This window comes from Lytechinus variegatus, chromosome 14 (genome assembly GCF_018143015.1).
Source record: "Lytechinus variegatus isolate NC3 chromosome 14, Lvar_3.0, whole genome shotgun sequence".
In the NCBI taxonomy this organism is placed as follows: Eukaryota; Metazoa; Echinodermata; class Echinoidea; order Temnopleuroida; family Toxopneustidae; genus Lytechinus; species Lytechinus variegatus.
This window is the reverse complement of record NC_054753.1, coordinates 5,116,152-5,136,059: the sequence shown is the minus strand read 5'-3', so window position 1 is coordinate 5,136,059 and position 19,908 is coordinate 5,116,152. Positions and strand designations below refer to the sequence as shown.

The following is a 19,908-nucleotide window of genomic DNA, read 5'->3' as shown; positions in this document are numbered from 1 at the left end:
ATATTTATGTCGCTAAACCAAATGATCAGCTTTATAACCTTGGTGTCAATTCCAATGTTAATGAAAACCCGATGAAAGAAAATCAGAAGAAAGGAAGACCCCCATTCGAGCCGATGTGACAAGACGAACATGACCAGACGACAAAGGGATTGCTATCGATCGTTTGTTGTGCTATCGGAGATGAGCCGACCGCGGAGCGCTTCGTTGAGCAATTAGAATAGAATGCGTTACAATGAGATACAAGGAAACAGCGAATAGAGAGGGGGAGAGGGAGATTTAGAAAGAGAAGAGGGGTCGGATTCAGTGGTGGTTTGTGAAAGCCAGACTGGGGAGCTGTTGACGGTGTTACCAAGAGTGATAGCGATATGATTTCATAATCATAGAGCGTTAATAACAATGACAATGACAGATGTGGTGTGAATCACGACAGCTCTTCAATGCATCTTATCAGTGGATTTCTCATCAGATTGATCTAATCGTAGATTTGCTGGTCGATACCATTAACACCGATTATATATGTATCTTCAGGACTTGTTTGGGGGCTAATAAACTCTGGAATATTTCTTTCATTTTTACGGATTGATTTTATGGATTATCTGTCAGACACCTTTCCAGCGTGCTACAGGGACGAATGTCATCAAACTTAAATACAATTGTAAGTATTATGTAGATATATATATGTATTAATATGAAATATGTATATGTAAATAATTGTCACAAAGTTAACGATCTTGTAATCAGAGGTTACCTAATTTCTCATTGTACACATGTAACGAACGCTGAAATGATAATTTTTGCGTTGCATATTCATCATGATATTAGATTGAGTCCAACGCATTTTTTTTGTTTTATTTTTCTTCTCCTTTATTATCCTGTTATGACGGCTGTTTTCCTGGTCCTTAGTTCGGATAATTTTCTCCCGTCTCCGAATATATTTTGATTGCTAAAACTTTTTTTTGTTTCTAAGTTTTATTGGTTCCATCATCACAATATGACTATTGACAGAAAATAACGATTGTGTTTCAAACATAATCGTTATTTCCTGTCAACGGACAACATCATCATCATCATCATCTGATACAGGAAGAAGGTGGTTGCCTGTAATTCCTGGTCACTCCATCTATGGTTTTATTCTGTTGAATTTAATTTCTGTACGCATGCTTAGGAGTGGGAGTCATGGTAGATCAAAGCGATGATCCCATTAATATTTAACAATCCAAAAGCACATATTACCCAACAAACCAAAAACACATTTTTATATCCATTGATCAGAAAAGAATTGTTTGGTGTCAAAAATACTTTTCCGGTGATGGATACGTGGATGGCTAGCTCATTCTGTTTTAATTTTGATTGTAGAAATTTGTCAATTCCAAATAATTTTATGCGAGCAAGGCTTTTATTCGTATTATTTTATTTTGGTATAATTTCATTTTCACTTCTGTCAAATATTTCTATTTGATCCATGCACATAATCTATCTCTTTATAGATGCTTCCATTATTTTCATAAGTTTAATGTGTTTTTTTTCTGCATGTTTAGCTTCTGACAATAATGGAGAAGGAACTTTTCACGTTTCTTCTTTCAAATATATGAATTGAATTATTATTTCCCATAACGTCGGATAACTCCTTGCCACCTGAACATCGTTTTTGCTCTACGGATGTATCCATACATCATCATTTGTAGTCGAACCCTTAACTGCTATTTAAGATTTATGTTCAGTGTTGATATATATATATGTATATGTTTCTTTAACTGGGCGTTGTGGCGTGCGCCTGTAATCCAAGCTGTGGGGAAGTTACAAAATTGATGCAGAGGTTCGAGGTTCGAGCCCTGGTCACGTCTTTCGGATGGTGACGTTAAAGGTCGGTCCCAGACGTAAATAATCATACCTGATTGATACACGTCTGACAAAACTAAAATACACACACACATACACACTTTTTCCTGAAACAATAATGATATATATCATTTCCCCTACTAGTTTGTTTCATGACTTCGTACTGTTATTGCATAAATACAAATAACCATGATTAATAATGCATTTTTTGAGTGGAAGAAATAACCAATTGTCTTACGACAATGTCTTTCTTGTATAAATTGGGTTGAGCGACGACAGACTTACCATGTTTATTGAGAAAGTACTACCCATTTGCTAAACTGTGCATTGTAACGATTGTGCTTCTTTAAAAATTCGGGGTTTTTTTTTAAGAAATCCCTTCCAAAAGCAGAACGACTTATCCGAAAGGTAAAGAAATACCAGGATTTGTAACAGTTCTTAATTCGTCTTAAGACATGAAAGATAGACAGATCTGAGAGATCAACAAACATGGAAGAATAACTGGAAGAAGGAGATGAAGAAGAATAAGAAGAAGATGATGATGATGATGAAGAAGAAGAAGAAGAAGAAGAGAAAGAAGGGGAAAGAGGCAGGGAGAGGGAGAGCGACAGAGGAAGAATCGAAGGTGGGGAGTGAAAATGCTCTGATTGCTTGGTTTTGTATCTTCTCTTCACCGATGGTTACAAGCAAGAAAAGAATAACTCAAATCACAATAGAGATACATGATAAGTAGTTTGTAATCCCTTGGGAAATTGTTACGCCAAAGAATACATTCAACTGGTGTTGCGCAATAATAGACAACTAATTGTTATTTCATTCCATGTCCCCACTTCAGCTTGTTTGAAAACAGGAGCGTAAATGTTAGCTATTGCGATGATACCGCACCTGAAGCTAGAATATTATGTTAATCTTTATTTCAAATGAGAATGCACGATGTTATGATGAAATGGTTTTAAGAAGATCAACAAATCACCAATTCCAATGATGCCCGAGGGTCGAGAAAATATTTAAGGGCCTTTTGCGAATGGGTATTTCGATATTACAGTGGATTATATTTATGAATAAGGAGCTTTTAAAGAGCATTGATAAACAGCAAAACTGTACGACGTTTATAACCGATACGCAAAATCTTATTTTCTTCGGGGTCACGGCTGTGAGAAGGAGGGGGGGGGGGTAGGGAAAAGGGTTAGAAACACAAATATAGAAATATGAGCGACCAAACATGGCATATTGACCTTTTAAATAAGAAAAGCTTATGTTGTGAGGTTTATTTTGGACAACACTAAGTACATAAAAACTTATTTCGCCCTTTTCTTTTTTTTTAATTTCATCTGTTCCTTGTTATATTTGGTCGTGGAACTGGGGGTGGGGGGTGGTGCATGCCCCTAAAGCCCCAAATCTATATATATGCCGGTGGGAGGGGAGGGGAGGGGATGGAGGAAAAGTTGAAAGGGAACTGATATCTTGTTGCGGCCACAGATTGGTAAAAACAACGGTATACAAGTCATGTATGCATAACTATCCATAAAAAATATTACAAATAATGGTCTCGGTTATTTGTCTTAATTACGATTTATTCGATAAATTGCATTTTTTTGTTTCGTTCTGGTTTTCAAGACATGACGATACCGATAAACAAAGTTAACCCCTAGATACCCTTGCTATTAATTTGATAGCCCTAAGAAAAGCTCTCTCTCTGACGTATTTACAGACTTGTGTCTTGCAAAAATAAATTTTAATTGATGACTATTGTTATTCGCAAACATAAACCTCTTACATAAGCACAAAACAATAATGAGAAAGGTTTCCAAATTGATTACTTTAAATCGCTTTCGATTCACGGTGTTACGGTGTTTTAAACATTCTCCCTTCGTCATGCTTCCCGGCCTGTTACTCCAGGGAAATAGTTACAATATGCCTGTAATTATACATGTACGTATTTGTGACGACAATCTGTTGTTCTAATTTCTTCGAATATCAATTACTGACGTATCCCTAGGCTCTTTGCAAAGATAAATAACCGGCCCAATGCATTTAGCAATTGTTGCATTATTTGCACGCAGAGAAAGTTATTGCACATGGGGTATCACATTGAATAATGTATGTTCACTACTAATGTAAGTTTTACAATGCGGTCGGCGTCATGAAAAGAAGCTTCATGCACGTTGCAAATGAAAGAAAACATTTCACAGCCACTTGTTAAATTGATATTTAGTTTGGTGACATCTTGTTTTTGTTGTTCCGCCAGTGGGTGAAAGTTTAGGAGTACAGACAGTCAGACAAGGGATTTGGATGCCGCCACATTTACACCCTTTGTGCGAAATTTACACCAGGTAGATCAAAGCTATTAATTGTCCGTTATTTGAAATAATAGAACTTCGTCGGTCGATTTGGAGTCAGCTTTGGTGGTGTGACTAAACCCCTATAAGGGGTTAGTCAAACCAAGGTCATGCATCGTCTTCGCATTAAATCTTCTTAGAAGTGATAGGGCGTGGTCAACGTGAGTGACGTCATATCATATGATTCTCATTGTGTTCGAGAGCATACTATATATTTCGTTTATTTCATTTGGGGGGTTTAATTTGTGAGTGGAGCTGATTCGTCTTGACAAGGAGAACAAAACACTCTTTTAAACTGATTATTGTGAAAACGATTTTTCTCCTGCAATACAAGAACATCTCAACATCCTGCCATCGATCGTCGTTGAAGTGAGCATACGAATATTACTGTTTCAAAATTTGATTTAGTTTTAATAGTCAGTCAAAAAAAGGAAGCCATTTATAATAATTTAGGCCTATTTTTAAACAAACGATGGGTATTTCTTTTTGCTTCCCCTTTTAACAGTTTTATAAAGAGTAAACCGATATTGTTCTGACCATCTTAAAAGTGTATTGACCTAGTCGATAAGATTGTTGCTACCTTTGGTTGCTACACTCTCAAAACTAAAATCTTATCACAATTTAAAAGATCATTATTATAAATGACTAATTTTTCATATGTTCTAACACTTTTAATATAGTAGAATGATGAAACAACTTTTATCATCCCAAGTCGAACAATTATTGTGTTGGATATATATAGCAATTTAACAAATGTTGTATGAAAATGGGGTCATTTTTAATCAACCCTTTTTAATTTGTGATCGAGCATTGACAGTTTTAGAGTGGATAGTAGTCGATCGGCTCTTTAAACATTAATTGAGGTTGTTGATTCAATGAAATAATTCATAAAGAATAATGATTACTCGGGCGAGAAATTTAGGTCGCTTGTCGCCGTCATCAAGATGAAATATTTGCTTTCACACAATATTTGATAATCAATATACGATAGGATGTATTTAGACACTTAATTATACTTACGAAGGATTACGTAACCAATTTCCATTTCACCACTTTCATTCATACACTGTGTAGGGATGAATATAATGTTATGCATGGACTCTGTGATGAAATAAATTATATGAACGCTCTTACATCCTTACTTGATTGTGATACACTAATAAAAAACGTATAAGGAATCGGCAAAAGGCCTCACTGAATCTCAATAATCTGAACAAACGGTTTCTCCATATTGCATGGGTTGGCTGAAAACATGGACATGTATTTTGATTATTGGGTAAAGTATCACAGAATGGCAATGGCGTACATAATATGAGGGCGGGGGGGGGGGGGCTTGGGGCGCTTGCACTCCCAAATTTTTCATGACCAAGAAATAAAACAGAGAAAAGGAAAGAAAGTGAAAGCGAGAATGGTGAAATATGATATTATTTTCTGAGTATTTCACAAATTGGGATTTTTGAAATAAAAATGTCGAAAATTTTGCCCGATACGCCATATCCAGCCCCTCAAATTTTTTGGTTCATTTCGCCACTGCTTAATGTTGTGTGAGCTTCGCGTAATGCTGTGTGAAATGCCGTTTAACCATTATCCATGTTTAACTTCATATTTTATCGAAAAACCTGCTTGTTCTTTTTTAATTCGTGGATTTTTCTCAACCCGTTTAAGAGTTTAAAGCGGTTATTAGGAAAACTTCTCAGATGAGACTGAAAGTCAGGCAAAACTGGACAAAAATCATTACGATTCAAGATCGATTTGAAATCAACGATATGGTCGCCATGATAACGGGCAGCCAATGATGACGAACTCAAGAAAAAATCGAAACAGTGACAATTTCCTAGAAAATAATTATGAAAAGACGAACACACGGAAACAGAAATTCGGAATAAACGAAAGACAAACATTTCGACACACTCTCACTCCCTTTCACCTCATGCATATAGCAACCAATTCATTTAAGAACAGACAAGAACCCTTAACATTCCTCCTTTAGTTTAAGCCGAACAAACACAAGAAATGACTGTCAATATTTGCCCTAAATTGTTTGTTATGGGTACATACGAGCCACACAACACATCTCAGTATGATTGCATGATGTGCATGATGTGTATGGGGGCAAAATGCAATGTTATTCACACAATAAATGTCAAAAGGCAAATTCATATTGGATATGGCTTGTGCGTTTTGAATATTGAGGGGGGGGGTGTCAACGCGGTTGATTGTGTAGATATACTGTAATACAAAAGTTAATAAACTACATGTAGGATTACCGTGGTACTTTTACCAAACAAAAACTGGTTTGGGAACCTATAAACAAATGTTAGAAAACACCAATCATGCCAATAGCAATGAAATTCACATTATTGATCATATATTATTATCACCTAGAAAGTGGGAATTATTATCATCACCAAGAAAATGAAAAACTCTCGTTGTTCATGAGTATCTCCTCGGTACCTCTATTTAGGGGGGAGGACGACATTATCGATCCCAAAGGCTTCATGTATACTAAATTCCAAATAGAGGGGGGAGGGAGTACGCCCCATTCCCGGGTTCGCTGGCTTCGGCATAGGACATGGGTATTATTAAGGATAGATAGAACATCTTCAACTTGTCATTTTTTTTCTGTCACTCTAAAAATCGGAACAAATTCAATCCAGACACTCCTTTATTTCTCTACAATGTCCATGATGTCTTTCACTTTTCTGCGATACCATCGTATGCTGATCATGAAGCATAAGAGTGGTCGCGGCCGGCGGGTGCCGAATGACCCGATGACCTGATCATGGACCGACTCTCCTGAAATTGGCGTCTGCCCGACGACTGAGCGTCCTGTTTCCATGGTAACTGTAGAATCACATGTTTTCCCCTGACGTACCCCCTATATTGCCAATTCTAGTTGTTTCAGTATTTTTCTTTCGAAATCCTTTGCATATTTTCAAGTGAGATGTTTCTCAGAATGGAGGATTTGGCGGTCAATGATAAAAAGACATAGACCACGCAAATAAACAGTGCCATGAAAGATAATTTTATGAAAACATTTTGTAACAGGGTGTGGCGTAATGAGGCAGGGGGTATGAAGATTTGTGATTTAGCGAAGCAAGAGAGCAACCTAGTTTTTACATTATTAAAAAAGGAAATCAGACACAGAGTTTGACATATCCAGAGAATAATAATTAGCCCACTTGTATTTCAATCATTTGCTCTTAACCCGATCTGTCGTGGATTTTATGGGTTCATTTTTTTTAGGGAGAGTGGGAAACTGCTCCAAGCCCCTCTCGCATTCGCCAGTGGAAACAGGATTTAACAAACAAATACACAAACAAACAGACAAAAAATAAGGGAGAGACATTCAGAGCAAGAGAGAGAGGAGAGGGGGGGTGGGCTTAGTCTCACTTGAGTGACATAACTATAAAAAAATGATGTTCCATGACCCTTGACCGCATTTATGATGTTGATATACATTCCAGCACGCCCTCCTCCCCGAAGTACCCCTCGGGTATGTCACTCGGTCACCGGAGATCGCCGAGTCGAGACCTTCGTTACTTTTCGTCTCACCTTTCCTCTCAAGCTAGTATTTCGTGCCGAAACTGACATCGTTATTTTCAAAAGACACAAGTTGATTCTGTCTAAAGTTCGTTAAGAGAGCAGACCATCTATGATTTGCTTAATCAACTGGCCCAATTAAAAAGCAATTAAGCACCCACTCGAGTTTCTCTAATAGATAACACGATGCCACTCGAGCAATCGAAGAGAAATAATATTGAAGCCATCGACACGGACCTATAACTCGAGTGTTATCGATTAGAGGGAGATAATATTGACCGAAATCTTGAGGACTTTTGAAGACGATTTCTTTTCGAAGAAATGAATATTTGATCTGATCAGTCATTGAAAAATCGCAGATATCATTTCCTCCATTTTGCAGTCAGACGAAGTTCTAATGGCTCATGACATGGTGGTGGTTTGGAGATCTTGTGGTAAGAATGTGTTTTTGAGCTATTTTATACCTTGAACCTATTAAAGAAGAATATATATATAATCTTGTAATAATTGCTTGTACGAAAGGAAAAATACAGAAAAGAAATAATATAGTGAATGTATGAAAGAAATAGGAACTGCAATAAGAAAGTGATAGCCGTTTGAGATTATTGAGACATCCCATGTATATTTCAAAATTCAAATGTGATGAGTTGTGACAAGAGGGAAAAATGGTGCCGAAAATTCGTGTAAAGAATTTCTGGTTTTCTCGTTCAAATAGAATTTCAATCTGTTTGATTTCTAAATAAATGCCGTTGTAACTTGCCCTCACAACAACACCGTTCTGAATATTAGTTTTGAAGGACACACAATGTTAGTCATTTTGGATTAATCAATTTTACTCCGAAGTATAATTGTTCATGTATGACTTTAGTCAATTTGGAATCCCATGATCAAACACACAATGTACGTGGATTACAATCATCTCCATGGTTATATGTTGCCATGTAAATTATGTTTATAGGCCAATGATGTAATGATTTTTTTTTATGTTAGATTGAGTTTTTTTTACAACCCTATTTATGCGAGGGTACATATTTTATCACATAATCAAAGGGCAGAAGTCCTGTACATTTGAATTCCAAATATTTATCCTTTATCTTTTATTATTGCTGCTTGTTAATATCATGGGTGTCGATCGGTATTCTTGGTTTGGGGGGGGGGGTGATCAACACAAAAGTTCTTGTGGATGGGGATCTTTCAACATTACCCCCACTAAAATCACAAGTTATAGGACATTTGGGAGTGATCGATATGCATGGTGTTATTGGAAATTCCTTCATCGTTGTAGTGTACTGTACTTATATAGTTTTTTTTTTTGAAAATTCAATTTGTGTTACAAGTTAGCCTATTCTAAACTCATACGAAAGAAAAAATGACAAAAATTGTCTGGACCATGTACAAAGTGATCTGTTTATTGAGCATATGATGTATTCACAGGGGCGTCGACCAATTTTTTAGATGGGGGGGGGGCAAAATCATGAATCAACGTTCCAAAGGCGCTCTATCATACAAAACGAACAAATTCACCCACACACCCCTACACCCCCACACACATAGGCCTATATTATATATATATATATGTGACTCATGAAAAAGAGACACATATTTCACCCTCACCAACAATGCGAGCGCGAAGCGCGAGCTGAAATTTTTAGTATGACATGAAAACAGGAAAATGTACGTGTTTAGGTTTGTTTGTAGTAACTCATGAGGAGCATAGATACATGCACATGTATCTCACTAGAGAGCGAGCTGAAATTTCTTTATATTCTGACGTGACAGTTTGATATTCTAAGCATTTTTTGTACCAATGATTAAGATGGGTATCTAGAAGAACAATAGATGCGAGCACAAAGCGCCAGCTGAACATTTTGATATTTCGATCTGGAAAAAAGACAGTTGACGCTTTTAATAAAGAACAAGATATGTATCCAACAAAAGATTATTGCAAATCTAAGCGGGAGTTCTTTTGAGGTATAGAACTGAAAACGGGACATTCTATTCACCTATTTAATCATGAAAAGTATGGGGTTTCGGTACAGAAATGATGCGAGCGCGAAGCGCGAGCTGAAAATTTTTATATTCCAATCTGAAAAGCAGACATTTTGAGCACGATTTTAAATCAAAATCGAGTTGGTATCTCAAACTTTTCATTTTTTCATCATCATTGTTATAATTTTTCTACCCTAGATTATTGGGGGGGTGATAATACAGGCCATCCCCCACTTCAAATATTAGGGGGGATACATCCCTCCACCCGTGATCGACACCCATGGATACATGTGCATGTATATCAACTTGGTTTCGCTGGGGAGAGGGGAGGGGGGTTAAGTTGCCCGTCCAGAGAATGGGGTTGTTCTGCACCCTACGAATGATTCTAAATGTCCAATCATTTCGAGGGGGGGGGGGGGTAATGATGATTTATATAGAAATAAATTTCCGATAAGATTCCAGGCAAAACTTCAGCATATCAGACACAAACAGCCACGTTAAACTAGGCCTACTATCTAAACCTTATTTCAAGGAGTAATTTTTTCTGACTATTTTCCCTGATGACCAGATTTCGTTATCTCTGTTTTCTGTAATCAATGAAAGGATGAATCAATACTTAAGTTACTTGCGAATTTGTATATGTCGGGCAAGCATCTGATCAGGTCTTTCGGAAGAACCGTCAATACGTTCCCGAATCATTTCTTCAAAGAAAATATTATCTATATAAAGCTAGATATTATTATGTTTATTTAGCACTATTTCTATATCTACTGACGGTGTCAATGACTTAAATTCATTGAATAATTTCGTCAGATCAATTAATCATCGTCTTTCATTGATTTTTGTCTAATATCACGGGGTGGGGTTGCCCCTATATTGAAATGACTGATGTTGATACCCCACTGAACGATGAAAGATTTTAATCTAGATATATCGATGAAGTACAACCTTTTAAGATGAGTGATACCCCTCCCCCCCCCCTCTCTCTCTTATCACGAAATCAATAATATCTCATTTGATCTACAAATATATCGGATAATCGTGTGTAATATTGACAAATCCATTAATTTCATTCAACACATAATTGATACTTTTTCATTCGAGCGAGCATATCGTTCACTGACATGGCTGATGAGATATGATGTGTAGAGTTATGTACAATAGACTATCATATCACCATGCATGTATCTTCTTATCTTAAACGAATTTATCCAAAATTGATATATTGATCCGTGGTATTGTATTCGGCAATCACGTCGTTCATATATTTTTTCAGATTCTATCTATCACTGTAATTTTGCTTGTTTTGCCTTATAGTGCGCTACGTCTGCATGCGTTCGCGACCTTCAACTCGGAGAGAAAAACGTCGCTTGTATTAACTATCCCAACTCAACCAACCGATTAATTGTCATTATCAATATAATCAATTAAACCTCGGGGAGAATTTTATGTTTTTGTTTAAGATTTGCCACGTCAAAGCACATTTCTGCCTACGGGAAGCTACATGTATTTAGATTGTGTGTGTGTGTGTTCCCCAAGGTCAATCCCGCAATTTTGATAATTCATTCTCAATATCCCTTTTAAATCGTTCTCATTTATCACCCATTCCGAGCACAAAGCCTATTCAGAACGTTTAACAGCCCTGTCACAATTTCTGAAAGATTCCAAAGCTTTGAAACCATCCCTTGGTCTTGTACAACGAACCATGTCCCATTACCTGAATGGGACCCTCAGAATACGACACCCCCAGCGGACTATGTTGTCATGGCAACGATAACCATCAAAAGTATTTTCGGGTCAACGTTTTATCCTCAGCCAAGTTTAGTGTGCCGTCAAAGTTTACATAAGAGGCAGCGTATATGTTGCGAGGATCTATAAATGGTTTCCATCTGCATTTTGTTTTAGGAGGAAAGATTATATATTTTATGATATATTCTTTTGGATGCCAGCCGTTTCAAGGGGAAATGACTGAGAAGTTCATGGTCTGTGCATTCCGTCGTGTCGCCTATTCCAACCCGCTCGAGCTGCATGGAAATCAAGTATGGTCTGTCTACCAATCCTATATACTACCTTGAGTCCACGACTACGATGAACCTATACCTTAATATTCCTCATTGTGACTTCGTGACTTTTCCACGTTTGGAGATTTAGTCTGTTGTCTTGAAATTTGTGATTTCTTTTAATGTTGACTGGGAGCTCGTCGGCCCATTCTATCCTCAGCCCGAGCCTGATTCGATCATCTATTTAAGAAAGTGTCGAAATTTTCAAGACCCTCTTTTGTTTTATCATCCGTGGAATCATCTGAGATGTTCATGTTACTCGGTAAACCAGCTTGTATTTGCTCATCTTCTGTAGCAAACTAGAAATAGTCCTAAAATCTTTTAACAGTGTTCAATAATATGCATCTTATCTCGGAATTTTCGGGGTAAATTTTTTGCACCAAAAGTCGGGAGGAAAGTACAGAGTTGACTACTAAACTCTGTTGAGAGAGTTTATCACACACCCTCAACATAAACTTGTGTGTGGGGGTGTACATTCTACTGGTTTACATCTTGTTAACCTATATATCAGGGGCGGATGCAGGATTTTTCAAGGGGGGCACATTTTCTCGAGGAAAATTTGACAAGCAAAAAAAAAAGCTCTTCACTTTCATGACTTTCAAAGGGGCACATGTGTGTTTTAATGGCATTTTTACATTACAAATGTTAACTTTGGCTCTCAAGGGGGGGGGGCACGGGCCGGCTGTGCCCCCCCCCCCCTCCTGGATCGGCCAGTGCTATACACGGTGTCTCTTGTCACGATGTGAGAATTTCAAATTGCATAATCTCATCATAATTATCTATTGAACATCAATGAACAGTTTCCTCAAATTGTAGACGATTTTTGAAAGAAATTTGTGAGCTCATTAAAATTTACCGAATGACTGAGTCAATTATAGATTTTGTTTTTACAATTTGAAATTGATTATGGATTTAGGGCACCAATTTCATTAAAAATGCTCATAAGACCTGTCCCATGTATACATGATAATATAGGGCCTATAGTATGCCTACATCTATACACACAATTGCATACATGATGTTAGTAGAGTTCGGTGGTATTTTGTCTTTTATCCACATTTCTTTCAATTGTGTAGATGTGATGGTTGAATGTGTTTCCTAGACTATATAATCCTATTTTAGAGAGAGATATATCCTTCAAATACCCGACTTCTGGTGGGTGTTTCATATAGCTGTTCGAAGGTACTATTACTAATGACTATACGCGCGACTCGTGACCCTTTCTTATGCTATATGATACCTTTATGTACTTAAGTTATGACCTAAGAACGTGTTCCAATCGTGCGTAAAGTCGTTCGTAATTTTACGAACAGCTTTATGAAACACCCACCTGGTGTGTATCATTGATATTCACTGACTAATATGCTCTTTGCCAATCAGATGCAAGGATTTCAGTAGCTTATAACAATTGTAATTAAAAATCACCAACTATTTTGTTTCCTGAAATGCTCATCTTTTCATCGTTTCATGAATGCCTTTCAGTTGACTTTCTTTCGCGGAAATTGGTCCTACATGTAGGCAGGTTCTGCTGTTATGGCAAAATTTAAGGAGTTGATCAGAGATATGAGGATTTTTTAAAACATATTATTGATATAGTTATCACATAATTCAATTGCTTAACCATCTTTATTTATTTATCTGTTTCATTATTGTGGTTGATATTATTACTGTAATAACTATCATTATCATCACCATCATTTTAATCATCATCATCATTATTTTTACTATTATTATTATTATCATCAATATTATAATAATTCTTGTTTCGATTGTTATCACTTTCTACATTGATACCTATTCAATCACACAGGTGAGGCGAAAAAATGTTAAAATGCTGGCAGCAAATGGTTGAATATATCATGAATATTTATCTACTCCATGTGATCACCTGGTGCGAAAAGAGGTCGTTGCCTAGCAACAGTTTTCAGACTGAGTAAAATATTAAGATCCACCAGAATCCGATACCAGAATAGTGATCAGAAAAAGCTTGAAAATCAAAGTTTGGGGTTTGGATATATATATATATAAAACCAACGCAATAGTGATTCGACAAAGTATTGACGAAAGTTAAGAAAATATGTAGGTGTATTTAATACTTTGGAAAATGACTTACGACTGAACCACCATCCGATTTTGAAACAAATCGCATTTTGCTCATTTTCTGGAAATGTGGAGAAAAAGTGTATTTTTTTATTTGAGATTCATATTAACTGAAAGAAGACCAACATGACACTTTGGGTGATTGCAGGCCTTTATTTTGGAGTAAAGGTCAAATTGGTTTCAAATCGTAGCCAATCGTACGATTGCAATGACGTCATTAATCACTAATATTAAATTCGCTTTTATTCTAAATTATAAGAATGCTAGCATAGTCACAGATTTGAACATCAGTATCGTACGATGGTTTAGAATATGATACACGTTTAGATAATTCATGTCTTAATATTAGCATCATATTTGATTCCAATATCTGGTCGTAAACCAATCGCATGCGAATCGCATGGTGTTCGGTGGCCAGCACGTTGTGTTTTCTGGAGGGGGGGGGGGTTCAGGGGCTTCAGGGGTTTCAGGTGCTTATACTCGACTTCCTCTATTAAAATAATCTGCCACCGCCCTCGTTTACAGACTCATATTTGCATGTTTGACACTTTTACCCAATTAAATTATTATACCATATCTAGAGTGAATGGTAGACTCTATGACCCGTATTCTGAAGTCAGGTTTAATTTGAATTCTGGTTTAAAATTGTGGTTTGGCTATGGATAGTCGATAGTGGCATAAGTCTCTAACAATATAATTTCAATGTATCAGCTCATTTTTCTCTCAAATCATTCTTAAGTCTTTAGGAAAGAGCACAATAAACATAATACGCATAAGAAACATAAAATGTAAGGAAAATTTTTGACATTTTTGGCTTCCCATAATTTAAGCACAGAGTGAGATCATGGTCTAATTTAAACCTGACTTCAAAATACGGGCCTATGTCTGTATCAAGGAGACAGCCGCAGTATAATGTGAATCTCGTCTCACTATCTCAGATTCTGCTTTATGCAATGTGCGAAGTGCGAAAACTAATGATGTGTGTCTGCAGAATAGTTTATTCCCATTCTGTGCATCCCATTTACATTATTAAAATTGTAATCCGTTCTTTTTTGTTATTCTTTGCAGAATCTTCTTCCTTGATTTCGAGTGTGGCCGTTGGGACCACCTAGCAACCCCGCCACCATGACTACGACGACGGCACCACAGACATCAAGTGACGTCATGGTTAAACCGCCGATGATAACTCGGAAATCCAGACAATACCAGACAGCCGTAGAAAGATGGAGCTCCCTTCGCCAGAACAGCACTCGCTCCTTTGATCGCCTCAATCTCAGAAATAAGTACGAGGAGGATCGGCTGGTACAGAAACACAGGGATATCAGTGAGCTGAGCGACGCGCAACTCAAAGAACTGTTCCGTATCAAGAACGAGATGCGCGTAGCTCTTGTCGACATTGCCCGAAGCAAACGGCAGTACAGTAGCAAAGAGTCCGAATTCGAGAGCCGCTTACGTTGTGGGAACCAATCACCGATCTTCAAGATGGAGTACAGAAGGCTAAGAAAGAAACAGGTCGAGTTGGGGAAACTCTGCGAACAGCTGCAAGGCCCGAATTCGAAACTCCTCGCTTCGAATCTCACCACTGAGCTGAAGGCCGTGGACGCGAAAGCAACAAAGGAAGCAATGCGCGGAGAAGCCAAATATAAAAGCAAATGGCTAGCTCCTCTTAAGGCTATGGCCAAAGCACAAGACTCCGCTGAAGGTGGTGCTGTAGCAGGGACAACCCAAGAAAAACCAGCTGGAAATGACTTTGCGAATCTGGTCAAACTGGTACATAAACAATTCAAGAAGGCTTCCATCTCCGCGATCAAAGAGTCTGCCCAAGCGTCAGAAATAGAGAGCGAAAACACACAAGAACCAAACGCATCAATTAAATCCGTGCCGCCTGATTCCAACCCAGAACATCCAAAGACGGCAACGGAATCATCAAAACCTCTTGAAAGTTCCGTGCCGCAAAACGAAAGCAAAGATGAACAGTCACGTCCAGACAGCCGCCCTCCACCACAAGGCTTGATCCCCATATCATCCGCTATCTCCCTTCTGGCAAGCTCCCCAACAAAGAGCACTGAAGAACCAATCGCGCCAAAACGGAAGAAGCGATTACGAAAGGACACTGACAGGACCTTACCCACTGTACCGGAAGGGAGCGAACGCGCGACACCGAAAACGGCGGTACCGAAAGCACCCGAACCTCCAACGAAACCAAAGCCTAGAAAGAACAAAAAGCAGAAAGCGCGCTCAGTTGTTATGAAAGGAATGCATAGAGGAACGGATGCACACGTCTCAAGAACAGAGTCAGCTCATCGTAGGGACCGAATGATGAAGAAGCGATTGTCCGACCTAGCAACGAGGACTAAAGAAGACATTGCCAACAGAAGAAGTATCAGTCCCCATGAGGAGGCTCTGAACAGTATCCATCAGGTGGAAGTGGTAGCGCGTCTTCAGCTTGCTCGATCCAAGGTCGGGATCACACTTCCTGAGATGCGAACGGAGAAGGGTAGACACAAAACCCGTACATCAAGAGATCAAACATCCATCAGTCTTCCACCTGTCAACGTAGAGGGCAGGCTATTGAGGGAACTGAAGGAGCAGAGAAGAAAGCACAAAAGTCAATCAACGGGGCTCCCAAAATTACCTTGACAGATTGCCTAACTCATGGGATTAATATACATAACAGGCTGCTCCAAATCACGCTTCCATGATGATTGATGAAATTTCTATCCTTTTATATTTGCTACAATTGGAATCACTGGCGTCAATCCAAGCGCTAAACCTATTCAGCCGGGGGGGGGGGGGGTGGTGATCTATTGTTTCAACCCCCACTTGAATAGTATGACGTCACGGATTTACACCAATGTTTGGGATATAAACATGACATTTAAACTGAAGCCCTTACGTCCAATCTAATCCTAATCCAAGTCTTTGTCTTAATTTTTAACCAAATCCTATTAATTAAGAATTGAACAGTTATGGCTAGTTCAAATGTCGTTCACTGTCTTTTGATTTCAGTTGGACCCCCGATGTCTTCGGATATTCCATAACTCTTTTGCAATTTCAAGGACCATCTGTTATATAAAATTACCCATGTATGTTTTTATATCCAATGTTATGCCATGTAGAATTTTTAGCACTTTACAGATTTGCAAAATATATACTATGCGATATTTGAACTCCCTTTCTTATTGGTGATGTTCGTTATTCATAAAGTTAGAAAACTGACACGGTTCGCTCATCGGAAACACTCTAATTGAAAACATACCAAGATGTCCATACATACATGTACGGTGGAATCCGGAGACAAAAAAAGATTCGATAATTCAAAAAACGAAAGACAATTCATTTGTATGCAAAATGAACTAATTGTACGAACAGACTACCGCAGCTCCAAAAGAACGGACTTTCTTTTCGTTTTCGGTTAACCTACTTTCGAGGTGCCGTGGCCGAGTGGTCTAAGGCGCCCGATTACATAGTGGAAGTCCTGGGTTCAATTTCCGGCACGGCCCTTCAGCAAGGCATAATTATTATCTACATTACTCTTATCTCGCATCAAATAAATGAAAACAAAAATGCTTATTGATACCAACATGTTAACGTGTTTAAAAACAAAACCTTTAGAATATTGAAGCTTATGAATTACCCTTTGTGGATTAAAGAGTTATTTTTTTTCTTCATTTTTTTGCCATATATCTATATTGCCGATCCATTTATGACAATCTTTATATTTACACTCAGAAAAGCATATTTTGTTATGTTATCTATATTAATGAAAGCCTATATGCCCTATTTATGAAAAATGAGTTTCAATCTGCATTATTATTATTTTGCTGTTATCAATATTGCGTAATCTCATTTTGTTACAATTTGCAAATGGTGAATATCGTGCAAAGATAATAAATGAATATATCGATATGAACATAATTTATTTGTGTTTTTCAACATCGTATATGTTGATATGGTTGATGATTGTGGTGATGGGAGTATTTAATGATGATGACAACGACTATGATGATATCAATGATGAAGACAACGACTATGATGATATCAATGATGAAGACAACGACTATGATGATATCAATGATGAAGACAGCAATGACAATGAACAACGACTATGATGATATCAATGATGAAGACAACGACTATGATGATATCAATGATGAAGACAGCAATGACAATGAATGTGACGGTGCCGATTATCATGATTATGATAATTTTGTTGAAAATTCTCAGGTGATATGGATGGAGACAATGACAATGATCATGATGTGGTGGTGATGATGATGATGATGACGACGACAACGATAATGATGACGATTATGATGATGATGATAGTGATGATGACGATGATGAAGTTGGTGATGGTGACGATAACGATGACGATTATGATGATGATAGTGATGATGACGATGATGAGGATGTTGATGATGATGATGATGACGATGATGATGATTATGATTAATGCGATGATGATAATAATTGCATGGTAATGATTTTGGTGAAGATTTTTTTAAGATCACATGACTTCGATTCCGGTGCGCACAGCTTTTTGAGGAATCACTTCCTGCCATTACCCATTTACCTCACCTGGGTTGAGTGCAGCAAAATGTGGGTAAATTTCTTGCTAAAGGAAAACACGCCATGGTTGGGAATCGAACTCACGTCCTTCAGATTGAAAGAAAAGAATATTGAATATTGTATAGGGTCAATAACATTTGAACGTCCTCTACAGGAGAAAGAAAGCAAACAGAATTTCTTATCTCAAATTACAATCTGCCTTTTAAAATATACGAAGTAGATTTAATTAACAAAAACAGGCAAAGCTGGCGCTCTTCCGTATTGATAGTCAATGCATATTGATTGTCTGTATACAATGTCATGTACAATTGAATCGGTCTACTAGACCAGTTAGGAGTAACCTTTTGGGCAATTTGGTAAAATGAACTTTAATTTCTTTCATTCGGCAGATTTCAAAGCAAGATATCATGCAGGTATGCCTTACCTAGCAGGATGCAGAAATTGCAAACATTAGGAGACCTAAAATAGCATACCAATGAACACTCTACGCAGGTATTTGTTGCATTTTTACTTTAAATACATTAGCATGATGTTTTAACAATGTACTTGGCCAATGTGAAATAGCAGTCGCTGGCGGACGCAATGTTGTGTATGTGGATCTAATGAAAAACACAATTCAAAAGAATATATGAATAATCATGACACCAAAGTTGGTGTTATCTAATAAATTAAACCACCATGTCACTTTTGTACAAAATAATGACCTTCTTCTGATCATGCGCAGAATGGAACTCCGAACTGGCTTAAGAAAAAGCATTAATGGTGTACACCTCACATGTTTACATTCATAGTGTACAAAAGTAATGTTAGGCGCTGTCCGGTACAAGAATTTTTGTGTTCAACAAATTGTTTAATTTTGAGTAAAAAGGATCCTGCATCGAATCAAATCACCCCTTTTCTTCTTCTGTTTCTACGCTGATAACAGATTAACTAATTCTACAACAGCTGCTTCTACTCCTGCTGCTGCTGCTACTACTACTACTACTATTACTACTACTACTACTACTACTACTACTACTACTACTACTACTACTACTACTGCTGCTACTACTACTACTACTACTACTACTACTACTACTACTACTACTACTACTACTACTAATAATAATAATAATAATAATAATAATAATACTAATACTACTACTACTATTACTACTACTACTACTACTACTACTACTACTAATATTACTACTACTACTACTACTACACTTCTACTACTACTACTACTACTACTACTACTACTACTACTACTACTACTACTACTACTACTACTACTACTACTACTACTACACTTCTACTACTACTACTACTACTTCTACTACTACTACTACTACTAATATTACTAATACTACTACCACCACCACTACAACCTCCTCCACCACCAACCACAAAAGATGTATGAATGTTGAGTGGTGAGAGTATCCTTTGACCATTGAGGACAACGCCACTGGGGGAGGCAAGTGGGT

At 37.5% G+C, this 19,908-nt stretch overlaps 1 protein-coding gene across 3 annotated transcripts; it reads left to right on the top strand.

Annotated features, from left to right (window-relative positions):
• The first annotated feature begins 244 nt into the window (after positions 1-244).
• On the top strand, positions 245-16,708 carry LOC121427628 (hepatoma-derived growth factor-related protein 2-like). Of its 3 annotated transcripts, none has more exons than XM_041624128.1 (2): positions 245-655; positions 14,939-16,707. In XM_041624128.1, exon 2 carries the CDS (start codon positions 14,996-14,998, stop codon positions 16,508-16,510), a length of 1,515 nt encoding a protein of 504 aa, XP_041480062.1. In that variant the 5' UTR covers positions 245-655; positions 14,939-14,995; the 3' UTR covers positions 16,511-16,707. The 3 variants fall into 3 exon arrangements, with proteins under 3 accessions (XP_041480062.1, XP_041480063.1, XP_041480064.1); XM_041624129.1 differs by lacking the exon at positions 245-655 and adding an exon at positions 4,260-4,547 and having other exon boundaries at positions 14,939-16,708; XM_041624130.1 differs by lacking the exon at positions 245-655 and adding an exon at positions 11,963-12,032 and having other exon boundaries at positions 14,939-16,708.
• The last annotated feature ends 3,200 nt before the right edge of the window (positions 16,709-19,908 follow it).